Consider the following 24,285-nt stretch of genomic DNA (forward strand, 5'->3'; position numbering starts at 1 on the left):
GGATGTCAGGAAGGGTGGTTGCATCTTGTAAAGACAGGAACAACGTGGGGTTATTTTACAGCAGTGAAGTAGCATGTGCCCACTTACTGTGTGACTATTCTCTCCCCCTCAAGCAGTTTTTGCATAGCACAGGTGCTTGGGCTGGTGTCTGAGTAGCAGAAATGGAAAGCCCTGTTATGCAAGAGCTGTGAGCTCCCATGAGAAAAGCAAGGATCTGCCCCTTGTACCTACTTCCCAGCAGTGTGGCTTTGATTTTCCTTATCAGTAGCAACTAAGGGCAGTTTTTAAGACAAGCCGAAGTTCAAATACGGGGTGGGGGATCCTGGTTGGAACTTTGCCCTGGAAAAGCGGCCATCACCACTGTGCTTGGAAACCGCCAGGCACAGCCCTGACCGCCCCTTACCTTGGGGCCCGAGCAGCCCTGCTCTGAGTCGCGGCCCCTGTCGGCTGAAGCCCCTCGCCCGGGCCGAAGCCGGTAACGAAGCGGAGGGCGGGAGTCCCGGGGCCCCCCCGGGCGGGGCGGCGGCTCCGCCCCCGCGGGAGGGCCGGGCCCGGCCCGCCCCGCCCGAGGAGCGCGGGGCTGCGAGGCGGGCCGGGCCGGGGGCGGCAGCGGGATGGGGCTGGAGCTGTACTTGGATCTGCTCTCCCAGCCCTGCCGGGCGCTCTACATCTTCGCCCGGAGCAACAACATCCCCTTCGAGTTCAAGCACGTGGAGCTGATGAAGGGTAAGCGGGGCCGCGGGGGGGGTCCCTGGCCCCGGGGTTAGCAGGGAGACCCGGTGTCGCGCACCCGCCTCGCAGGGGCCCCGGACAAACTGCTCGTACCAGCCGCGCCGCGGGTGGGACCGGGTGACTCAGTCATCCCCGTCGGTGCAGGGTGCGGCGGGAGGGTGGGGTGGCCCTCCAACTGCGGAAGGCTGCTGGTGTCAGACGAAAACAGGACCTAATTTTCTAAAGAAACTCTCATTTTTAAGTAGCGGTCTCAGTGTCTGTGCTCCTCTGCAACAAATACGACTCTGCAGAGATAGTGCGTTATCTTTTATATAGGCCCCACCCCAGCAGAAAATAGGCCTCTGAAAAAAAGAACACTTTTCTGAGAAGAAGCACTCAGGCTGTGCTAGGTCTGAGGCCGTTCCTCATTTAGATGGGAAACAAGAATCAACAGAGGTGGGACGTTCACGTGTGGGTGACAGCCGAGGTGTGCGGTTCTTGCTCTCTCATTTGACTTCCTTAGAAAACTTTGCACTCTGGTAAGCAGCAGTGGTGGCTGCAGGGCAGCTTTTCTCCTCCTCTTAGAAGAGGTTAACAGCCCCTCAGGAAGGATACTAATGCGCAGAGCTTGCTGATGTCTCCCTGTGTGCAGGTAGGGCAGGACAGCCGGCCACCCGTTTGGGGGTTTCATTGGGTCAAGCTGTTCGTGGTCAGGTTGTTTGGAGGGGGTTGAGGACAGGCTTGCAAAGATAGTGAAGGCAGTGGAGCAAGACAGTGCAGGCACCAGGGACCTGAATGCTAAGAAATAAAGGACAGCGGTTTAGTTTGTATTAAAACCAACTGATAATTGGTAGGAGCCTGCCCAAGAGGTATCATGTGCTTTCACCAAAGGATGCCCAAAGATCTCTGTATCTCTTTGTAATTGAAGCTGGCAAAAGCTGTCCTTCAGCCTTTCCCAGGACTCTGTTGGATTTGAAATTAAGGTAATGTGTTCGGCATAAAAATGCCCTAGTAAGTAATGCTTAAAAACAGTGAAAGATGAGAAGCCTCCTGGGACTGAAATTGATAAAGAAACGAAAGAAGCTTCAGCCTGTGACTCAAAGAAACCTCAGGCGTGTTGTGGTTTAGCCTCCGGGTGTTCCCACACACACCTTAGCTGTGCATTGATTGCACCTTGCTGCAGCTTTCCTCTGACCTGTCTCAGTAGGAAAAATTGTTGCTATTATTTGTAGCTGGGGTCAGGCCCATGTAGTGTCCTTCCCCTTCTTTCCCAGTAAATAAAGTGTTGTGGTGAGACACTGGTGCAATGGAGAGGAGGCTGGCAGGCAAGCAACAAGAGTATCAGGAAGGAGAATAGAACAGCTGAAATACAGGTGTCAGGGAACTGAGAGGAAGGAAAGTTAATTAAATCATAGTTTCCCAGTGATCTGTGCCCCGTGGCATCAGCATTTGCTTTTGGTCAGTGGATTTAAGATGGGTAATTTGGCTTATGGGAATGCTAGAGGTGTGTCCCATTCCTGCAGTGTGTGCACCTTGCACGCTGTGGGGAAGCACTCCTGGTACCTGCAGCTGGGTTAGCTCAGGATCCAGCCGCTGGGCAGACGGGTATGAGCACACCGGCCCTCAAATGAGCACTCACTCGGGGATATGGTGCAGATGCCCTTTCTGCACTAGTACCTGTCACTGCACGGTGTGTAAGGTCCAGGTGAGGGAACATATACTCGGATCTGAGCTGGTGGGTTAAATGTGTCCCCCCAGAAAAGCTCTTGGGCCCCCGGTAGGGTAGGTCTGAATGAAATGGGTAGAAATCACACAACACCCCAGGGCCATCCAAGAACCTGGAATCTGCACACCGCATGAAGGAAATCCCAGTGTCGTTTTGAAAGGGGGTGGGAGAGATGGGCTGTGAGCCAAGTGACAGGGGAATAGTCACAAATCAGGTTTTCCAAAAACTGTGAAAACTAAAACCATTTCCAGAGCATCTCTGCTGCCACAGAGATTCTCAGGTGACTTGCATAGCAGGACATGACACAGGGTTAGACATTAGAGAAACTTGAATGCAGAGGTACATGCGTATGACTGAAGCTAGGGGCTGGAAAAGGCTGTCATGAAGGAGTCATATAAAACAAGGCTCCTGGGACTGGGTTCAGACATAATGGAGCATGCTGAGACCTCAGATGAACAAAGCATCTTCTCCCATCAGGTTCACTCTGCCTGCCTTTCAGGTGAGCTGAAAGACAGCTTAAAAGCAAACTCAAATCCATATTTGCGCTGATAAAGGATATACAAAACCCATATAAAGAGCTGATTGATAGGTCTGTAATAAAGTACCTATGGCTTTATATGGAATCACAAATATCTATTTTCATCTGAGGACTAAAAAGAGGCTTGAATATAAATTACGTTATCCTTGAGAAAAAGAAAAAAACCATATACCTTGATTTCTCTCTGTCCTTGTGGTTCATGTCTCTGATATCAAGATCACTTTCTTCCAAGGAGCTTGGTGTTTACTCTGGGTTTGTACAGGACAGGTACCTCCAGGCACAAACTTAGAGTTCATAGAGCCCTGAGTTGACAAGCACTGTTGGTATGAAAGGACTCTTAACTATTCTGACCTTCATCGAGAGGTAGAGCAGGCAATAAGCAAGTAAGCTGACATCACAGGGCAAACCCGTATTCACCCTGTGGCACTTTTTGATTGCTTATGAACTTGAACAAGACTGTATTTGTACAATCAACACCAGGAAATTGAGGCCAAATGGTCCCTGCGGGCTCCTCAGGTGTTTGCAGGCAGGTCCTGAGCATCAGGCCCAAGTAAAACTTCTCATTTCTCTCCTCAGGGCAGCACAGGACAGAGGAGTTCCGGAAGGTGAACATCCTGATGAAGGTGCCCGCGCTAAAGGACGGGTCTTTCACCTTAGCAGAGAGGTGAGGCTCAAATAAGCTCAAACTCCTACTGCAGTATTGTTTATCCTAATGCTAGGATTCTGCCAGTGCACAGTTTGGTCTCTGGTGGGACTCCAGCCCAGGTAGTTGTCTGCCTCCTTCCTATCTGTTCCACCTGTACATAAAATAAACCTGTGTTTCAAGAGAAGCTTTCCCATGTAAGCAACTCAAACAGCATTGCTTGTGGAAAAATCTGTGAGCTGCTGCTTGGAGCTAGCTTGCATATAGGCAATGTTTTTAAGCCAAAATACCTGTCCATGTGTCCTCCTGCTCTCTGCCTTCAGCTGGAGTCTGTAGGTCAATGCAGTAAATCTGATGCAAGGCACCTTCTGCTGGATGGCCAGGCAATACAAAGCTCGAATTTGATATAAACTCATTCTGTGGCAAATATTTGGTCAAAAATGTTGATGAAGTAACTGCACCAGCAGGCCACATCTGCCTCGCTGGGCTGATGTATCAAGTAATTGCTGTCCACAAGCAGCCAGTCAAGCCAGCACAGACTCTCCCATGTGCTATGCCTCGCTGGCAACTGTGTGTCCTGCCCTTCTGCCTGACTCAGATCGGGTTTGTGTTGCTGCTGGTCCAGCAGTGCAAAATCTGGGGGAAGAAGAAAGGATGAGGTGCTTTAATCTCAGATGATCAGCTCACCGGCCTGCCTTGCTCTCTGGGCAGCATTGCAATCCTCCTGTACCTGGCTCGGAAGTTCAAGACTCCTGATCATTGGTACCCAACTGACCTGCAGAAGAGGGCTAGGGTTGATGAGTACTTGTCATGGCAGCACATCAACATTCGTGGGAAGGGGAGCAAGCTGTTCTTAACTAAGGTAAGACGATTATATACCAAAAACTAAGTGCTCAGAGCTGTTGAGTGCAATGGCTCAGGAAGTACCTTCTGTGTGCAGGGCCTTTCTAAGCAAATGTACAAGCCATGTGACAGATAGGAACAAAACTAGATCTGGAATTGAGATCCAGAGCAAATTCATCCTGGGTGAGCAGCTAACACGAGACACAGCTCACTGCTTTCTGCCCAGCTTCATGGAAAGAATGAACCTCTTATGGGAAAACAAAATGCCACTTCTTGCAGATGATGCAGCCTTCCCTTGAGAGGAGACTCTTGTGGTTGGAACTCCAGACTTTCTAGGGAGGAGACAAGGACGGGCAGGAATTAATGACTGACATTAATGTTAATCTGCAGAAGGAGATTAGCAGTACCAGTTCTTGTGCATGGCTGGTGAGAGATCCTTAGAAGAAGGCAGTAGGAGGGTGTGGACGATGTTTGGAGGGAAATATGTAAAAAGCGACTTGTTTCTTCTCCCTACCAGGTGCTGCTGCCTCTCCTCACAGGCCAGCCACCTCCTCCAGAGAAACTGGAGGCTGTCACTGAAGAGCTGAACATCGTCCTGAAGCAGTTTGAGGAGAAGTTCTTGCAGGACAAGCCCTTCATCGCAGGCAGCAAGATCTCCCTGGCAGACCTTGTAGCACTGGTGGAGCTCATGCAGGTGAGCATCAGCCCCAGCACTGTTGGATATGTAAGCTGGGTTGTGGGCAGGCCAGGCCAAGGTGTGGCTGCAGCACCACCACCTCTTTAATGGCAGATCTTTCTCCCTGCAGTTTACTCCTTAGTGGAGTTAAATCCTGTTCCTTTTTGACTTTGACCATAACTGAGTTTGCCAGGGCACACCGGCTTGGAAGACAGTTCTCTCAATAGAAGTATGCCAAAATTCCTCAGAAAAAAAGATAAATTACAAACTAGGCAGAGAAAGTATAGATATTTGGAAGAGATGTGTTGGTGTGCACGGACCTCTGTGTTCTGCATTAGACAGTTCTTGGGTTAGCCACGGCAGTTCTCTTTCACTGCACACCCCAGGGGACAGCAGCTGCTGAGGATGACAAAACTTGCTTCCTACTAGCTAAGAACTCCTTACTAATGTGATGACTGTCTGCTGCCTTGAGCCAAAAGCATATCTGTGCTTCATTCTGGTCCCATCCCTGGTAAATGCACTGACTCACTCCCAGGTTCTCTTGCTCTCTCTCTGCAGCCTGTAGGTGCTGGCTACAACCTCTTTGAGGAGAGGCCTAAGTTAGCAGAGTGGCGCAGGCGGGTGGAAGAAGCGGTGGGGAAGCAGCTCTTCCAGGAAGCCCATGAAGGAATCTTGAATGCCAAGAACTTGACCGCTGACAAGATTGCACCTGAACTGCTGGAGCATTTCAAGCACCAGCTCCTAAAGCAGGCCAGCCAGAATTAGGGGGTTATACTCCAGGTAAAATGGATTATTTTGTGCAGGCTTTTTGTAGTATTTCAGCATTTCTTCTAAAAGTCATACAGAAACACCATTCCACAAAATGCACTTCAATGACAGCCTTTATGCAACTTAGAAGGGAAGAAAACTACATCTTAGACCGCAGTGAGCTGCTTTCCCCTCTTGTTCACTACAGGTGTGTGAGCGGTAGCCCTATAGGCTTTTCTTTCTTGCTCCAACACCACTGGATCTGCTTGAGGACAGAGGCAATTCAGTCCATATGGGAACTGGGGCCAGTCAGAACTGCCCTTTCCATCCCTGCTTTGCGCTTTCCAAGTCACAGCACTATAAAAGGCACAGGTTTCCTGAGGGTATGGCAGAGCAGATCTGTCTGAAACAAGGAAAAATAATTTAAAATGGCTTTCACTTTGCAACATGCTCAGTTGGAAGATTTTTGCTCTTTACTAAAGAAAGAGACAGATTGGGACCCAGCCCTTGGTGGGGACCCTGCCAGGGCTCTTAGAGCACCTGGCCTCTAAAGGCTGCTGCATCACCTGTGGAAGCAAAGGGACACAGCGCTTAGGAGCAGTGGGGCTGTGCAGGTACCCAAGTGAGGCCTCCAGCTTCTGGGAAGGATGGGGTTAGTCCCATGAATAAAGATCCCCAACCATAAAATCATGCCATACTCTACAAAGGACAGCCTGCACAGCTGAGAAAAGCTGCTCTTCTAGGTTAAGCTGCTGCTAACCACATGGTCTCCCTCTGCAAACCGTATCGGTGCTCTTGTCCTTTCCCCAGAGTGGCTTTGTCAGCTCAATGGAAGCCATTCACGCCAGGCTCTCTCCACTGATGAGTGCTGCTGTGACTGGGCCAGCACTGGTGGCAGAGGGAGCTGTGCTGGCTAGCCCCAGGGTGAGTGGAGTGCACAGTAGATGAATAATGCCTCAAATACAGTTACTGTTCTACTACTCTTCTGTCACTTCAGATTCTCCAGTAAAGTTAATGGTTACACTTGCCAGATGTTGTAGCTCTGTTTGGATTTGTAATCAGGATTTGGAAGGAAGCAGCCGCTGATTCGTCCTCCACACCTGTGCAGCACCCTTCACAACCTCTCGCCTGTGTCCCTTTGTACCCCTCCTACCTTCCTGTCTTCTCCTGTCCCTGTGACTTTCCATTTCAAGGTACAAGCCACAAGGAAGGTTCCAGCTTGCAGAACTGTTTTTTCCTTCTTGTTAAGCTCTGGTTGTATCTGGAAGCCCTTTTGTTTCTGCTGACTGCATAGTGGCTGCATCCATAGAGATGGCTGGGTGTGAGATATCAGTCATCTTAATGCAAGTCATTACAGTGCTCAGAAAAGGTGAAAGTAGCTGCTCAAACCAGTCTCGCACATCTTTTCAGCTGGACCTGCTGGTTTTGGGGAATGAGCCAGCTGCCTCCTCTGCGTTTGTTTCCTGAGTAAACCTGACCTTTAATTCAAAAGGGCACCATGAACAACAGCTTGCAACACATGTCCCTGCAGGCTGAGCTAAAGCAGCCAATCAGGCCAGTTCTTTTTACTTTCTGTTCTTCCAATCTGCAGGAAATCCTAAATGTCAGAAGTCAAAAAGCAGATTTTCCCAAAAACTTTCAGTTCCAGTGCTGACACAGGCAGAGGATATTTTTCCTACCTGATATTTTTATTGGTGTCATGGTTTTAGCTGGGAGAGAGTTAATTTTCTTCCCTGCAGCTGGTGCAGTGCTGGGCTTTGGACTTAGTATGAAAATAATGTTGATAACAGACCGATGTTTTAGTTGTTGCTGGTTAGTTCTTACACTACTCAAGGACTTTTCCAGCTCCCCCTGCTCTGCCGGGTGCACAAGCAGCCGGGAGGGGAGGGGGCACAGCCAAGAGAGCGGATTCAAACTGGCCAAAGGGATATTCCATATCACGTGACGCCATGCCCAGTATGTTAACTGGGGGAAGCTGGCTGGCAGGGTGGGCAGTTGCGCCTTGGAGACTAACAGTGTTGGTCAGTGGGTGGTGAGTGGTGGTATCACTTGTTTTTTGGATTGTTGTTTTTTCCTCCTCCCAAGGGTTCATCTCTCTCTTTCTCATTAACTTCTTTTTCATTATATTACTATTATTATTATTATTGTTATTACTGTTTTAATTATTAAACTGTTCTCAACCCACGAGGTTTCTTTCTTTGGCCCTTCCCATTCTCTCCCCCATCCCATGGGGGTGGGGGGAGTGAGCGAGCGGCTGTGTGGTATTTAGTTGCCAACTGGGGCTAAACCACAACAATTGGTAAGTTTGTTGAGGGAAGCCTGTTGCACCCCAGTTGGCAAAGTCACTGACAGCAGCTTTCTTTTTGCCCTGAGAGTGCGTGCATGCTTTGTGCCAGAGCAGCAACCCTTGCAGGCGGTGCGCTGCTGCTCAGCTGTATCAGGTTGCCTGCAGTGCTGAGCCTAAAGAAAATGGCCTGTTCACACTGTACTGCCAACCACTTCCTTTCCTCTGTAACATGCAGCTTACCACAGCCACCAGCTGGGGTTCTATGCACTGCAGGAATAAAACAGGTCCTTTGCTATGTCAACTAAGTTGTCCAACCTTGCTGCATCCTCTCCTGTTAGCACATTTGTACTTTGCCTAACTTCCAGATTCCTGACTTCCAACTTATTCCTTCTTTGTACAGAGCAAACCTCCTCCTACCAGCACAATAAATTCCTCACACAGCTTCTGTTCAAGTAGAAGCAGAGCAGAGAGACCATCAAAACAGAGAGCCTAATCTATAGAGCGCTGATCTTGACAGACTTCAAATGGGCTTGGTAGCAGAGCCCTTCATGATACACATCTCCCTGCAGAGTCTCAAGACAGGCCTGCTGTTCATGCAAAACCATTGCAAAAGCCAGAGCAAATACAATGTCTGTTTTTTTCCTTTATGTATGATACTTGCAGCACAAGAGCACCAGGTAAGAGAGTCTTGAGCCAATTTTCTGCTTGTTTGAATAAGGCACAAGTTCCTTAAATGTCACCCTTTGTGGGCTCTTGCAAGGAAGGCTGCCTTCAAAAACAAGTTGGAACTATGTTCAGAGCTCGTTGTCTGGTGGTCCTCTGCTGCCAGTGTCACAAAGAATAAACACACAGGCTACTGCCTCACTCCAGCACAGTCGTGGTGACAGGAAGAGATTTTAAATTGTTTTTCCCATAGTCTTCTCTGCTCTAAGCCCATCTCAACTATAGGTTCACCCCCCCAAATGAAGCTATGTGTGCAGTGACTAGTGCCATTTGAGGCCCTTCTGCGCATGCAGGACACAGCACCTCCCCAGAGTAACTCCTTGGATGGCAACAGAGCTGTACAGCACATAAATCTGCCTCACTGGGGTTTTTGTTTTTTTTTTTTCTCTAAATCATGGAGATAAGGCATCTCATCCTTGTACTTTGCCCTTTGCTGTCCTTCTACCTCCCCTGTTTTGTTCATTTGTGTCATTTGATCTTGGCTGGTTCCAGCTCCTAGACCGAGGGCCCCAGGAGCTGCCTGCCATAACCCAACAGGTTGTGCAAGAGTTTTACCTGCCTCAGTGCAAGGTCTGTTTGGGGTCCACTCCCCTTTCATCTGAATATAAACAGGGGTTACACCTCCAGTGTTGGCTGAATGTGCTGTTCCGGTTCAATTTCCTCAATTCTTGCCAGGGGCTATTTGGAAATAGGTGAGAGCTTGTGATTTCTAGAGTAAAATGAAGCCGGGATACACAAAATGGGAGGAATGTTTAAAAAACATACACATCCTGAGACATATTCTAAATTATTAAGAAATACACTGCAAAACTTACTGCATTTTTTCTGTGTTGTTCCTGTTTCCAGGAAGCTGATAGGCAAAGTACAGGGAGGAAAAACAGCCTTTGAGGTGATGGAGCCAAATGAAAATATGGTGCTAGAAGCACTAGACTAAAGCCAGGATATTTTACAATCCAATGACATATAACACAACCAGATAAAAATATCTCTTTGGTTGTGTGGGCTGTGCAGTGCAGTCAGCAGCCTGGAAAAAAAACTTAAGGAAGGAACATTTCCAGGAGGCACATGAAAAGATCTTTGAAGTCCAGATAGGACTAATTGATCAACTGAACCATAAATAAAGGAGCAAAGTGAACCTATGCTGCTAATCTTGCTACCCACCGCTGAGATTAATGAACTCTTCTCAGTGATATCTCACAGTATGGACATGCAACCATTTTGAAGCAAAGACTTCTCAGACTACTACTTGTGTCCTTTTCCCCACTCCCTTAATATTTAAAATTTCTTTGCACTGAAGGAGTTTGACATGAACTTAAGCACCTGTCACAATACTCTATGAGCCTTCATCTCCAGCATGTTGGTGCTGCATGCAGGTGCTCCAGAGGCTAAACTGCACTGCAGGCTGTGTGCACACAGCCCCTCACCTCTGGCCAAGAAACTGAAAAAAAAAATAATCTTACTGTGCAGTTTCTAAATCTGAACAGTGACTCTGAAAATAGGTGTGTGGTGCAGTGAACTCCATACTTCATGTCGAGATGCAGCTTGTTCACCAGACTCTGGCAGACCAACCAATCTAACAGTAATCCCTGTTCCTAAGGGGTTCTCAGAGCAGAAGCCTTGCCAAAGTGGTATAAAAGGAAGCACCTGAAAGTGTTCCCATTGGTAATTTATCCCATTAACAAGCTTCCAGGTCAGTATTCAAGCCTTTTCACCACCCTTTGTAATGATCCTTTACACAAGTAAAAGAGCAACTGACCCTCCAGTTCCCTCTCCCTGAGGTTTCTGTGCTCTCTGGCACAGCACTGATAAAAACGTGTCAGCTGAGCTGAGGTGGGTTTGACTGGGGGTGACTTTGCTCTGAGTGGTTCAGCTGCTCTATATTCCAGAGTCCCAGAAGTCCTTGTACTCAACCAGCATATCACCTTCCTGAGTCACACAGCTGTGAAACACTGCAGGCCCCACACGAGGGCTTGAATTCAGTCTGAGCTTCTTTAGTTCTCCTTGTGTGGAGATCTGAAATGACAAATACCAGAGAAAAAGGAAAGTCACTTGACTGTGAGCGTGCAGAGGTAATACCCACAGAGAAGTACTCCACGCTTCACTGCCATTCAGGCATCACCTTGCAGCACTGGGCAGACACTATGTGACTAAAGAATTATCTTCTGGAATGAAAACCACACGGAGATCTGGTGGTGCTAGATTAACACTGGCTTAGAGATGTCATGCAAGATGACACATCCCTGCAGGGATGCGTTATGGAAACAAGCATTTACCTTGCAAGAGCTGCGGTGGGATGCTGCGGGCGAGAGCAGGCTCCCGAGCCCCTGTGGCGTCAGCCAGGCTGCAGAGGGGAACAACAGTCCCTGCTGCCTCAGCGCTTAAAACCAACCTCTTTTTTTGAGGCTGGTAATTTACTATTACATTAGTTATGTTACCTTCTCTTCCTGAAGCTGGCCTATCGGCACGGTGCCAGCCCCAGTGTGACCAGGGCTGCCCAACCTTGCGGGATGGAGAACTCTGTCCCCCCGCACCGCGACTCCGGCCGTGCCTCGCCGCCCCTGCCGGGAAAGGCTCTCCTGAGCTTCTCCGGCATTTTCCCGTCCTCACCCCACAAGAGACTTTTGCCCCAAGGCGCAGACCCCGCCGGCCCCTCGCACCGGGGGAGGCCGGAGCCCCCCCCCCGCCTCCCCTCAGCACTACCGCCCGCCGGGGACGCATCCCCGGGCTGCGCCAGCCCGGGGGAGGGCCCCCGTCTGTCCGTCCGTCCGTCAGTCATTCCGCCTGCCTGCCAGCCATCCCGCCCGCGGGGGGCGGCTCCGGGCGGCCGGCGGCTGAGCTGCGGCAGTCTCCCCGCGGGCCGGGCCGGGGGCGGCAGCGGGATGGGGCTGGAGCTGTACTTGGATCTGCTCTCCCAGCCCTGCCGCTCTATCTACATCTTCGCCCGGAGCAACAACATCCCCTTCGAGTTCAAGCACGTGGAGCTCTTCAAAGGTGGGACGGTGGCGGCCTCCCGCCCGCCCGCCGCTGCGGCGGATCTGCCCCGGAGTTGGGGGCGGGCGGCGGGGCCGGGGCGGGCCGCAGCCCGCTAGGGGCCGCGGGCTCAGCGCCCCTCTCTTGGCTCTTGGCAGACTCGGTGCTGGGGAGGAAGCCGACGGCGGGCAGCGGCGCGGAGCCGCCCCGCGCAGGTGAGCCGAGGGGAGGGCCCGGTCCCCCCGTAGCGGGCGCCCTCCCGCACCACCCCGGGCGCCCGTCCCGGCCAGCCGGGCGGCGCGGGGAGCCTGGCGGCGGCCCCGCGGACGAGGAGGGGGGCGGCGGCAGCGCTCGGTGCTGTAACGCGATCCCCGGCCGGGGCCGGGGCCGGGGCCGGGCTGAGCCCCGGGCGCCGGTAGGGCAGGGCGCCGCGCTGGGCCCCGGCCGCGACCTTCGGGCCCACCACTTCGGTCCCGGATCGCGCAGCCCGCGGCGGGGGTTTGCTCTCAGGGCCCCAGACAAGCCCCTTCGCCTCCCCGGGAGAGGAGCAGAAGCACGTCCTTCTGCCTGGCCGTCGCCCCTCCAGCTCGGCTCTCGGAACACCATCCGGCCGTCTGTTTGAAATCTCCTGTCCTGAGTGCCGCTCCTCTGGGATTTGACGAGCTATCGAGCCGGTTTGGACTGTTTCCATAGGGAAGTTCAGTTTGGCCTGTTCCAGATCAGTAACGATGCAAGGGTCCTCTCCCTGCCAAGGCAACATCAGCCCGTGTTTGGGGAGCCTCAGCAAAATGCTGAAGCTAGTGGAAGCAGGAGGCCACCCATTTATGACAGGGATGCAGATGTGCAGAGCTCAGAGGAGGCTTATCTGTGGCTTCACCCAGGTGTCCTCTCAAGACAGGGTCCCATCCTGCCTGGGAGGTTGGAACAGGTCAAGCCTGCCCAGACTTGTACCTCAGAGCTGACTCCCCTCCCAGGCTCTGGAACCTCTGCTTGGCCTATTGGGAGGAAACAGCTAGCTCCTCGGGTAACCTGAGCAATTTTAAATACATGCTGTGCCAAGGGGCCTGAATACAGTGGTTTGACCATGCAGCTGTTATTCCCAGAGTGTCTCATAGCTGTGCTGCACCTATTTTTGTGGATCCCCAAGGAATGTTCCTCCAGCCATTTCTAGCAAATTAGTCACAATGACAGCCAAGGAGTGCTTTGGGAACTGTGTACTTAGCAGAAACACTCAGCTGTTCAGGCTTGTTCAACTGTTTAAGATGACTAGTGCCCATTTACATATTGCATTTTCCTAGTAAATTGTTAGTGTTTTGCCTAAGGCAAAGCATAGTACTTGAAAATCCTTGGCTGAGGAGATGATTAGGCAGGGACGTGGTTAGCAAATAGACTGATTTTTTTTTCCTTTCTACTTCTGTAAAATCTTGTCCACTGTTCTTTTTACCCACCAGTAAATCTCTTTCCCTGCACTATGACTTACACTTAAGAATTCCTCCTCTGTGCAGCCTGCCCTGCTTTTTGACAGTGTATACTCTGCTTATTAAAGTTACTCCTCAAAGCCCAGCAATGCACACAGTATATGTGTGTATATCCTCGAGGGACATCTATAACTAATTGCACTAGATACTACTGATGTTAAACAGCACCATAAGTCAAGACAACATCACAGAAATAGTAAAGATGGGCCGCTTAATACCACTAAACAGAAAGGCTAGCTCTGCTTGCCGCAAGAGAAGCATAAACTTAAACTCTGCTAAATGGCAAATACAAATATTTGTCTCTATTTTAAAACAATAAGCAATTGGTCCTAATGAAGCAACTTGGAGTTAGTGTTCACACCAAGGCTTTTATCAGTTTGCAGCTCAGTGGCAGAGTCTCGGCACAGGTTTTTCGCATCTGTACACAAAGACCCTGTACAAGCCAAAGCAAATAAGTGCCATCTCTGGGCTGTGGTGCAGTCTGTGTAACAGATACTGACCTACTGTCCAACCTGCTGTAAAGACATGGTAATCCCATCAGGGTACTAGTATGTTCAGTATCCCTGCTAGGGCTGCTACGTGATGAAAGCAGGCTGAAATCTGATTCAGGCTGCCCTCACCCACTGCTTACTTCTCAGATCCTTGTTTCTCAGTTGCCTGCTGCCTTGGGTAATAAACACAGACAGCAGAACAACCAGACATCTATGTCTGAGAATTGACTGCTCGTTAGTTGTAAGCATTATTGACTTGCATCTTTCTGCTCATTTTTCCAAAGACCACCTGAACTCCACAGGTCTCACCAGAGCCGGGGGTGTGATGACCACTGGCCTTTGGAGCCCTTTTAAAGGCACAGGACCAAGCACCTTCCCACAGCATCTCCTTGCATGACAGTAGATTTACACAAATTTGCCCCACTGTTTTTAATGGTATAAATCATGGACATGAGGCACCTTGTCCTTGTACTTTGCCTGCTGGCTTGATTTTTGGGGAGGTTGTTGGGTTTTTTTAATATTAAATTTTCTCAACTATGAGACTTGCGCTTTCTGTCCGGCTCTTATTCTTAAAAAGCCCTTTCTTCCTACCTCTCCTGACAGTGCGGCCTAGTTCTGCTGTGCATGTTGAACCTCTTACCCAGCTAAGCTGGAGGCCACTGTCGCTGCAGGTAGACAGAGTTATTTCCCAGTGGGACGGGAGACATGAATTTGAGTCCCCTCAGTCAGTGGGTGGATGGGAACTTTAATCTCCAATGAAGCTACTTACACCAGAATTTTAAAAAGCACTTCTCAAAGAAGAAACAAGGTAGAGACTAGTCAGCTAGAAAGGAGAACAGGGTGGTAACGTTTGTTCTGCTTGATTTGTCTCATGTGAAGTCAATATTGGGAAAGTAGTCTGTAATTTGTAATGCAGCAACCTTCCTTTCTCCCACCTGTTCCCAAAGCCAACCACAAATAAACTTGATAGTCCAAAGGCTGGTTTTATTTCTTGGAGACTATTTCCTGCTGAACATTTGTCCAGTAAAGCGGACACTGACACTGCCTCCTGAATGGGGGCAAGTAGTTCTTGGATATGTAGAACACTGCCTGCTAATTAACAGCCCTTTTTTTTTTTTTAACAAAAGGACTTTTGTATAAGACCTCTTGCTTGTCATGCTGATTTGGTCAGGATTTGCACCCTGGAATGTCGTGTCTCCATATAGAGAGCACTTAAAGCAAACAAACTCCTCGAGCCTAACTAGGTGTTCCTGGAGTTTTGTACAACTCCCTGGCATTTAACTGCTGACTGGCAGGTCCAGGGCCTGCAGTGGGAAACCGACAACCTGATTAGAAAATCAGCTGTTAATGCCTCCAAACTCCAAGGAACTGTGGAGTTTAAACTGTTTTTATGGGGCAGTGTCTTCTTCCTGCATTTTCCTGACAGGTAGGTTGACATACAGAGTCAGGAGTAATGCAGGGTAGAGGTGTGTGAGGTTCCCTGCCCCTAGTGAATGTCCACTGTGGCAGAATGAATTATTTCATGAGTCTGTTGTTGTATTGTTGACATTTGTGTTTTTCCCATCCCGGCAACAACTCTGGAAATATCCTCAGCTGCATGTCTGCCGAGGGATCAGCTCTGTTGACAGCATTTGCTTTCTTTGCAAATGCTCAATTCCCCTTGCTCTTCAGAGACAAACAAACAGGAAGAAGATTCTGCTCTGTGTGCCTGTAAGCCAGACGGGTTCTCTCTGATTAATTAGCCGCTGCAGTGATCTCTGTGGGCACAAGGCTTTTCAGTTGCTTTCCGTCATTACTCCATCCTAGCTAGGGTCAGCCACGTTAACAAACTGCAGGAAAACTATTTTGGTGTGGCTTGTGGGAGAAAGAGCAGGAGTAGCAAACATCTGCCCTCCTTAGGATGCTCTGCATGCAAACTCAACTTTTCCAGACTCTGCTTCCTTGGCAAATATTAAGTATTTTTCAGCTGTTCAACTTTCTTCATCCTAACTTCTGACTTTTTCCCCGCTGTCTCTAAAGCCATAGGACACACTGTTCTCAAGTGAGTTAGCTGTTCCTGGTTATCTGCAATAGTGTTGTCAATACCAGCACCTTCAGCCTCCTATGTCTAATGCCTCCTATGGAGTGATTTTTTCAGTAAGTGTTGCAAGTATTATGGTACCAGAGCCAAGCAATGGAATTCCTGTATAGAAATATGAACTGCTCCATGCCACATGCCCTGCCTGAGCCGACTGCCCTCTGCAGATAGGTTTGACACTGACTCTTCAATTTCATTACCTTTTAATTGTGAAATATGACCATTTAGGGAAAAACCTAAGACAGTTCACTGCTACAGGTATTTCATTTATATCACTGGAAGTGTATCACTGGCAGATATACTTCTAATCTTTGCCTTGTCTGTTACTGTTCTTAGGGCCATCAAATAGTGAAGGAGCTGGCAAAGTCAGCCTCTTGAAGAAAGTACCAGCTCTAAAGGATGGAGACTTTACCCTAGCAGAATGGTAAGAACTCAGTCCTTAGACCTCCAGATAACTGGGTACCAGTAATCTGTGCAACATTTAGGAGATGCCATTCCCACTGAATGATTAAGGATCACAGAATTTATGAACATGTTGGTTAATTTTAATAGTATTACCTCATTTGCTCTGTTTCCTTTTTCTGTTTGAATTATCTTTCAGAATGTAAACAAATCAGCTGATTTAACTTCTTGATCTTACCCCAAAATGGGATTATAAACATTTCTGGGAAATGTTTAAAGCTTATAAATCTCTTTTACCCTATGAAAAAAAATCCCTTTTACCCTAGGGAAAAATTCTGTTTATCTGAATTAGTCATAAAGGCCAAGTGAACACCTACAGAGATAAAATTTAGGTTTTACATTATAAGATTAATATGGAGACTGGTTAATGGTGTTGTAATACTGAAATAATAGAACTGGACTATTATCAGCATAGCAGGAGATCTGCATTTTCTTCCATTTTGTCAGCACAGGTTCTTCCATGGCATACAGCGTACATACTGTTGCAGATGACTAAGTTATTTTTCTGTCTGTCTTCTGCCAAATAGTGAAAGTAAAAACATCTAGACAAACACAAAAAGATTCTGTAGGCTCTCCTTGTTGGGACTTCCACTGACTTCAGTGGAAGCTGCAGGCTAGAGATGGATCTGATGAAAAGGTAACATTACCCATTAGAGAGTTTAATTTAGTACAAAAGCGCATAAACATGCACAGGTGTCAGAGAGATGGGTCAGAACACTCACGGAGCAAGTAGGGTTAACGTTGCTGATAGATCGTTATGGAGGTTTGTTGTTTGTTTACCCCAGTACTGTCCAGCAGTACCCCATATAAGAGTGCTGTGATTTTCCAGCAGGTTAAAGTTTTCATGGCAATTAAGGTGATTAAGTGCCACCTCTGATGCCAACATGAGTTAGATGCCTGTGTATGGTCCCTAGACTCCATTGGAAATCTTGATCTAAATGCTTTTTATTGGAAGCAGCAAGTTCAGAAGGGGCAGCAGAGGGGAGCTTAGGTAAAAGCATTCTGCATTTTGCCTCCCTGACCCCTTTCTTGTCTCTTGTTAATGTCTGATGCACAGCACTGCCATTCTGCTGTATCTGAGTCGAAAGTACAACACTCCCGACCACTGGTACCCATCAGACATACAAAAACGGGCCAAGGTAGATGAATACCTCTCATGGCACCATGCTAACATCCGGGCTAATGCTCCTAAGACTATGTGGATCAAGGTAAGGAGACTGGACGTTAAAATGCGAGTAAAGTGATCTTTTCCTGGCAGAATACTGATCATTTGAACAGTCCCAACTCAGAGGGAGTTTGTCATGCAGAAATAACAAATCTAGGCTGTTCCTAGCTGAGAGGAGCTGTCAGAGAGGGAGCTGTTCCTAATGCTCAATGTCAGGATCAGCAGCTTTGGTCATTTTGTTTTTTTCCTTCAGGTAGGTCTGGTACAGAAGGTCTCAAAGCCCAGCAGGCTTTCATTGCCTGGATTTGCGCACAAATATATAATAGATTGGATATTGCCTCCAATATCACCCCTCTCGCTGCACAGCTGTGCAGAATGTGCACATAGGCAGAATTTTTGCTTCTTTGGTGAGCATGTGCTTTGCTGCTGGAAGCAGAATCTTGCATTCTTCATACAAGTCCCTGCAGCCCCATCAGGGTGGAAATCCAGAAGGAGCCTTCTGCTTCCAGCACACTTAGGTACTTCTCTGAAATGGCTTCAGGGATAGACAGAATAGAGACACAGAGAGAATGGCAGTAATTCTTTATTCGGTGTGGTCAGATCAATTTACATTAAGGCAAAATTAACAGAATCACCCTGAGGCAGAAAATCATTTAGTATCAGATGATGCTGCTGGACGCCTCTTCCCAGCCAACTCACCAGCCAGTTAATGCAACTATCCTTAGGGAGGCCCAGGTGCAAATATAGCCCTGCAAGTACATCTGTGCTATGGAATTTCAGATGAAATCAGGGTAGTCAGTAAACAGGTAAGAACTTCACTCTTCCTGTGTAAAGTTTGCTCTTGTTTGTGCCTAACAAAACACATCAGGACTCATTTAGCTTTTTGATTTATTGACATTTCAATTTTTGCCTAGAGAGCACACAGAAGCAATTCAAATAGAGTCAGAGTCGTACAAGAAGCCATTTCTTCCAGTCTCTGCAGGCTGTTATTGCAGTGCTTCAAGGGAAAGAAATCCAGCTAATTGCTGCTGATGATTAGATAACCCAGGTACAGAAGAGGTCCTCAGAATAATTGAAAACAGGGAAACATATCAAGCCACCATGTAACAGAAGGCATATTAGCTAGACACGGGAGAAGGTATACTACCCTGAGATACAGAAAAGGAAGATGATGCTGTTTCAAGTGATTATACGCAGAGATTCCATCATGGGTAATTGGAACCACTTAGGAATAGAACTGGTCATGAATCTTCTGATGAAATAGATTCCACATGTATTTGGCAGAACTCCTGGCTTGGATTAAGCAATCCCAAATTGAATTGTTGAATATACTAGCACTAAGCAGAAATTCAGTCCACTCCCCCTGATGGAAATTTGTATCTTTAATTTTGCTTCTCTAAATAAACTATATTTCTTTAGCTGTGGTAGGTGGAGGCAGCATATTTGTGAAAGACTGCGAACTCCAATGGTGCGTACACCTCTGTGAATGATGAAAAACCTCACGGAAAGGCAACTACCTCCTGTGCCAGCAAGTCCGTGGAGACAAGGACTGCACTTACATGACCGCTCTGGAAAAATTTCTAGTTGTTTAAAGAATGACGCTTGGGAGGCCACAGAAAGGCTGGTGTAAAAATGGTGCTTACCCACTCCCAGCCTTGCTGACTGCTGTCACCCTGAAGCCATTTCCTGCCTCTCCAGCCAGTGCTGATGCATTCCAGTCTCTCCTATGCTCCCTGCCACAGCCACCACCATGCCCTCCTTTCCGTTACCCTGCAGGACAGGCAGCTGCCTGCCTCCAGCACCCAGTTACACAACAGGGTGGGTAGCAGGGGCAGCTGGTGGGCAGGCAGCCTGCTGACCCATCTTGGCAGGCTGTTGAAATGGAGGACTTAGCAGGGGTGACTATGGCAGAGATTTGTCTTCACTGGAGCTGCTGTCTGTTTTTCTTTTGTAACCCACGAAGGTGGAGTGGGAGTGCACAACTGCCAGGCACAAAACAAGCTGAATCCTTGGCTTCATTCTACACATTGCTGTCCGTTAGCTAGAGGTTACTGTCACAGCAGATCAGCCACTTAGGACTGCTTGTGTACTCTCTGTGCGTGACTGCAGCAGTCCACGAAGCTCTAGCATCATCCCCTCCTGCATGGCACTTTGCTGCAGGATCGCTGATGATCATGAGTAGTTCGTGGGGTATAACCTAAATGACTACCACTAGATCCATGAGAAGATAGCTGACTGTACTCTTAAGTCCGTTCTCTCCTCAGGTGCTGATTCCCCTCTTCACAGGGCAGCCATTGCCCTCTGAGAAGCTTCAGGAGGTTATGGAGGGGCTGTCCACTTCCCTGAAGCAATTTGAGGAGAGGTTTCTGCAGGACAAGGCTTTTATCATTGGGAACGAGATCTCTCTGGCAGATCTTGTGGCCATTGTAGAGCTGATGCAAGTGAGTGCTGGCGTGTGGTAAGGAAGCCTCTGGGCAGGTAGGGGTGCAGCGTGTGGTAAGACTTCCCTAGAAAGAGGAGTGAGGGCATATCTCAACAGAACTGGCCTAAGACAATGAGGAGAATATAGGAGTGGGTTCAGAAAACCAGTTAAAAAAAAAAAAGGCTGGCTGCAACAGATCTCTTTTGTTTCTCTTCTCTAACAATACTTCTGCTTGTCCTTCATCCTTTATCGTGACTTTATTTTTAACCTCCAGAGAAGGAGGTTAGATGTAAAAGCAAGAAGCAATAGCAGACAGGTCTGCTGAAATAATAAGATGATATAGGGATATTTTTATCATACAAGAATATTCTTCTGTAGATGGTACTTGCCCATGCCACATCTGGAAGATGCAAGACTGAATCTCAGACAGAAGCAATCAAATTAAGCGTGTTACAAACTGGATGTTCTCTGCCAGACCATCAGGCCCTGGATCCTGCAGCCCAGCAGTGATTCTCCCAGTTCTGTATCCTAGACTGAAAAATAGCAGTTCTGCTTCTCTACAGCATTGTGTTCCAGACAAGCAGAAAGTAGAAGGGGGTTAGATTATGTCAGCCAAGACATCAGGTCAATTAAATGCTTAGTGTTTCATGCTGTGGTTTTGCTATATAATATAGCACTCAGTACTGCAGACTGCGCAGTTGTCCCTGGAACTGTCAGCCCACCTCATCTTCAGTGCTGTAGCTGAAAAATCACAATACGTGGCAGTCATCTTTGCTGCTCATAACAGCTGTTCTGACACTCAGGAATTGACTTGTAAATGAGCTTTAAAGCAGAGGCTAGCATCTGTGTCCCCCAGATAGATGCACCCAACCAGAGACTTCCCTCCTTTCTACTGCTCCTCTACAAGCTCTTCTTCATCTTTTTCCCTCTACCTGTACTTGCACGTACACTTTTGGTGCCTGTTGTCTTGGTGAAGAAGTGACTACCCAGTGCCTCACTGTTGCTCTCTCCCCCTTTCTGCAGCCTGTTGGAGTTGGTTGCGACATCTTTGAAGACAGACCAAGGCTGATGGAGTGGCGCAGGCGGGTGGAGGATGCTGTGGGGAAAGAACTTTTCTTCCAAGCCCATGAGATGATCCTCAATATCAAAGAACTGAGCAATGTTCAAATTGATCCACAGCTGAAAGAGCATCTGGCACCTGTGTTGATGAAGATGTTGAAATGAATTTACCTATCTTACCAATTTTCCTTCTGTTTTTTTTTTTTTTTAACTTCTTCTCTGACCTCCAGTTCTACATGTAACTGGAAAGAGCACTGTAGTTCTCATACAGAAATTGCGGGGTATTTCCCCCCTCCTCTGCCAGGCCTTTCCTTCATCTTCAGGGGTGGAAGCTGGGGAAGGTTTGAAACCTGAAACATTAAATTTATCCAAAAGGCTGAGGCCCTACAGGTCACTTAATGTGCATCTGAGTTTTAGTTCAGTGTCAGTCTTCTCAAAGATGGTAAAGACATGAATGGTATTTCTTGACAAAATTGAGCCAGCCTGCAAACTGGGAACATCAGAGAACTGTATAGGATGAGTATTGTTTTCATGTTTTTAACATTTGCAGCTCCTTCTTAAGTGGCAAGTACTGCAAAGCGTGCCTGATCCTTACCTTCCCAGCATGTGTCTGCACAGACAAGTACAGCACAAAACTACAGGCAGTCACAAAAGTGAAAAAAGACATTTAATTTTTTATTATTTTAAAGTTTCTTATTGCTGAGGCATCTTGCTTGGCTGTCTGTACATGCCACACTTCTATTTGCCTTTAGGTTCCTGTGAGAAGTTTCTTCATATTCATCTGCAACTGATTCTTTGTAATTCTTCAGTTTAATCACTGTTCTTCATTTCTGAAAGACTGGGTTTCATTGGTGCTTCGTCTGCCAGGACACATGTGGCAGGGGCTGTTCTTGGACATTCGTGCAGTAAAGACCAAGCAGCTTTGAAAAACTGAGGGTGGCCACAGTCTTCGAATACCTGCCTACCTGAAGTACTCTGTTGATATTATATGGAGAATACACTGAAAGAAAGCATTCACAGTAATTTCTTGAAATATGGCAGCAATCAAATTGTTTTCTTCTGCATTAATACTGTAAATGCAATCCACATTTCTCCTAGAAAACGCAGAGGGGCAATAAATCTAGATGTGCTCTTCTGAGTCTGATTTGGATGGAAGTTCACCAAGTAAGTCACCCTGTGCAGCTGAAGTAATAAGAGAGATTTTTGTGGCATTGAGCAATACATGCATCACAATAAAAGGGCAGAGAATTGTTTTGGAACTTTTGGGCTCTTTCTTGGCTGTATTTATTTCTGGTTAGCTGTAGCTCAAATATAAAACCCTTTTGTACTGCAGCACAATTTATGACGTAAGACTGAGAGAACCCAGCCATTTCTAGTTTCTTCAGTTGAAAGTAGCAAATTGTAAAGGATGCAGAAACTGGTGGAATATATATCTCTGTATATTTCTGTTCCTATGTAGTTGTTGCCCTTGAACCTTACCCTGAAATCCTTGCCCAAGAACACTTCCTGTAAGGAATAAGACAGAATGGGTAAATAATTCAGGAATGGCTTCTCTCACTAATCAAATAGCTTCTTTTCTTTCCAGTACTACCATGTCTTGGCTAGTGATGTTTCTGCTGGTAAGTTCTGTAAAACCTTATGTATTCTGGAGGTGTTTTTCACTAATGTTCCAGTTCTAGATACAACTGATTTAGTCCACAGCCTGACTGGAAAGAGATTTCCATTATATACTTCAGCTTGCATTAGCAGGAAATTTTGTTTTGTGAAGTTCTCTATAAAGACGAGACCTGACTGAAGGCCCTCTCTTCATGAAGCAAAAATATTAGAAACAGGCATACATTTGTTCCCATCCTTCATTTCTTTTCTTTCCAGACAATAGCTGAAAAATATGTTTTTATAGATGTTTTATTCACAAAATACCCTCCTCAACGGAGCTAAATTATAAATGGGAAGTGATTGATTATTTTGATAATTTTGAGAGTGGAATTGCTAAGTGGATGATGACATGCAAATATCTGCAGGAGGGAAAATAACTACCATGATTTTCAAAAGGCTGAGCATGTTTCCAAGTACTTGCCACAGTGCTGTCCTCTCTTGGTTGTATGTTCACCCCCTTACAAGCATTTTAATCACCTGTTCCAAGACAGAAACAATAAACCAAATGTATTTAGTTCAAAAACTCTGGGAGGCCATGAACAATCTGCCAGTCACAAGGTGAAACATCAAAAGTGAAGGAACGAGAAAGAAATAGAAAAATGGATCCTAAGTGGCATCTTACCTGGAGGCAACGACTCCCAGAAATCACGCTGTGGTGCACTCGCACCTGGGGTTTGCAAGGTGGCTGAATACCCCCACTGCCTTCATTTCACTGACAAACTTGGAATCATCGCTTCTGTTTACAAGATTATATCTTTCTGTAAATTCACCCTGGAATCTAACAGCTTTCCTTGGTGATGTCTTCTGCTGCTTTTCTGGATTTGAAGGGGGTGTTTATATTACTGCTTACCACCTCACACAGACAACCCCTGTCAGCATGCCATGCCCTGTCCCCTCTCTGGTTGGGTCTGTCTTGACAATCTCTCTCCTAGAAATCTTTTTCCAGCCTTATTGCTGGCTGGTTTACATGCACTGCTCCTTGCACCAGTATTGTCTTCATTAGCAGCAGTGAACGCCAAGCAATTACCCCAGCAAAAAAATGAGCAATTCCATCAGTTTTCATTAGGACTGACTAGAACTGTAGAAACCAAAAAGTCACATCATACAGGGCCAATTTTTACAACAGCGCTGTGCCTTAAACAAGATGACCTTTTATTCTAGCTTGTTCATAACCATTTGCTGTAAGCGAGCATGTGTAACCCTCCCTGGACAGTAGCTCAGTTTCTGAGAAACCTTTGATCTGTAGATTAGGCTTTCCCTGTGAGCCAGCCCGCCACTTTTATGAACTTTGGAGCTCAAAGTCCTGATTGCAGAAGCTAGTCTGGTAATTATATATACTGGATACAACAATAAACCTCTATGCCTTTTAATTTCTTGTAGTGCCGGTCGTTCTGAGAAATCACTGCTCTTCCATTGGTAGCCCTCACTGCACAGACAGGTACGGAGGTGCCCCTTGTGACCAGAAATGTCTGCCCGCCGGCAGTAAGGACCATGCAAACCTCGTTTTACTCCTTCATCCGTGAGATGCGATTATTTTGCGCTCTCAGTCTCTAACACATTTCCCAGCAACGCACATCGTACGAAGCGACAGGCCCGAAAGGCAGCTGGTGC

General features: G+C 47.4%; 2 protein-coding genes and 1 long non-coding RNA gene across 4 annotated transcripts; 2 read left to right on the forward strand and 1 right to left on the reverse strand.

Annotated features, from left to right (window-relative positions):
* The first annotated feature begins 538 nt into the window (after window positions 1-538).
* Window positions 539-8,068, forward strand: LOC104043877 (glutathione S-transferase theta-1). Its single transcript, XM_064466679.1, has 5 exons — window positions 539-726; window positions 3,552-3,639; window positions 4,330-4,480; window positions 4,979-5,155; window positions 5,696-8,068. The coding sequence occupies exons 1-5, from the start codon at window positions 615-617 to the stop codon at window positions 5,900-5,902; spliced, it is 735 nt and encodes a 244-aa protein (XP_064322749.1). The 5' UTR covers window positions 539-614; the 3' UTR covers window positions 5,903-8,068.
* Window positions 1,002-7,128, reverse strand: LOC135315863 (uncharacterized). The gene is made up of 3 exons (XR_010375349.1): window positions 7,038-7,128; window positions 3,148-6,287; window positions 1,002-1,509 (listed from the first exon to the last, which is right to left on the reverse strand). It is a non-coding gene; the product is annotated as an uncharacterized LOC135315863 (long non-coding RNA).
* A 3,612-nt stretch (window positions 8,069-11,680) lies between the features above and the next one.
* On the forward strand, window positions 11,681-22,277 carry GSTT4 (glutathione S-transferase theta 4). Of its 2 annotated transcripts, XM_064466677.1 has the most exons (6): window positions 11,682-11,885; window positions 12,023-12,079; window positions 16,247-16,334; window positions 17,430-17,580; window positions 19,802-19,978; window positions 20,983-22,277. In XM_064466677.1, the coding sequence occupies exons 1-6, from the start codon at window positions 11,774-11,776 to the stop codon at window positions 21,181-21,183; spliced, it is 786 nt and encodes a 261-aa protein (XP_064322747.1). In that variant the 5' UTR covers window positions 11,682-11,773; the 3' UTR covers window positions 21,184-22,277. The 2 variants fall into 2 exon arrangements, with proteins under 2 accessions (XP_064322748.1, XP_064322747.1); XM_064466678.1 differs by lacking the exon at window positions 12,023-12,079 and having other exon boundaries at window positions 11,681-11,885.
* Window positions 22,278-24,285: the final 2,008 nt, after the last annotated feature.

This window comes from Phalacrocorax carbo, chromosome 15, assembly GCF_963921805.1.
Source record: "Phalacrocorax carbo chromosome 15, bPhaCar2.1, whole genome shotgun sequence".
Classification (NCBI taxonomy): Eukaryota; Metazoa; Chordata; class Aves; order Suliformes; family Phalacrocoracidae; genus Phalacrocorax; species Phalacrocorax carbo.

Excerpts from the sequence above, each read along its gene's own strand:
- LOC104043877 (XM_064466679.1), top strand. The coding sequence starts at position 615 with ATGGGGCTGGAGCTGTACTTGGATCTGCTCTCCCAGCCCTGCCGGGCG. Across the intron at positions 727-3,551 it reads GCACGTGGAGCTGATGAAGG|GGCAGCACAGGACAGAGGAG; the intron begins GTAAGCGGGGCC and ends TTCTCTCCTCAG. Across the intron at positions 5,156-5,695 it reads CACTGGTGGAGCTCATGCAG|CCTGTAGGTGCTGGCTACAA; the intron begins GTGAGCATCAGC and ends CTCTCTCTGCAG.
- GSTT4 (XM_064466677.1), top strand. The coding sequence starts at position 11,774 with ATGGGGCTGGAGCTGTACTTGGATCTGCTCTCCCAGCCCTGCCGCTCT. Across the intron at positions 16,335-17,429 it reads GACTTTACCCTAGCAGAATG|CACTGCCATTCTGCTGTATC; the intron begins GTAAGAACTCAG and ends TCTGATGCACAG. Across the intron at positions 17,581-19,801 it reads CTAAGACTATGTGGATCAAG|GTGCTGATTCCCCTCTTCAC; the intron begins GTAAGGAGACTG and ends TTCTCTCCTCAG.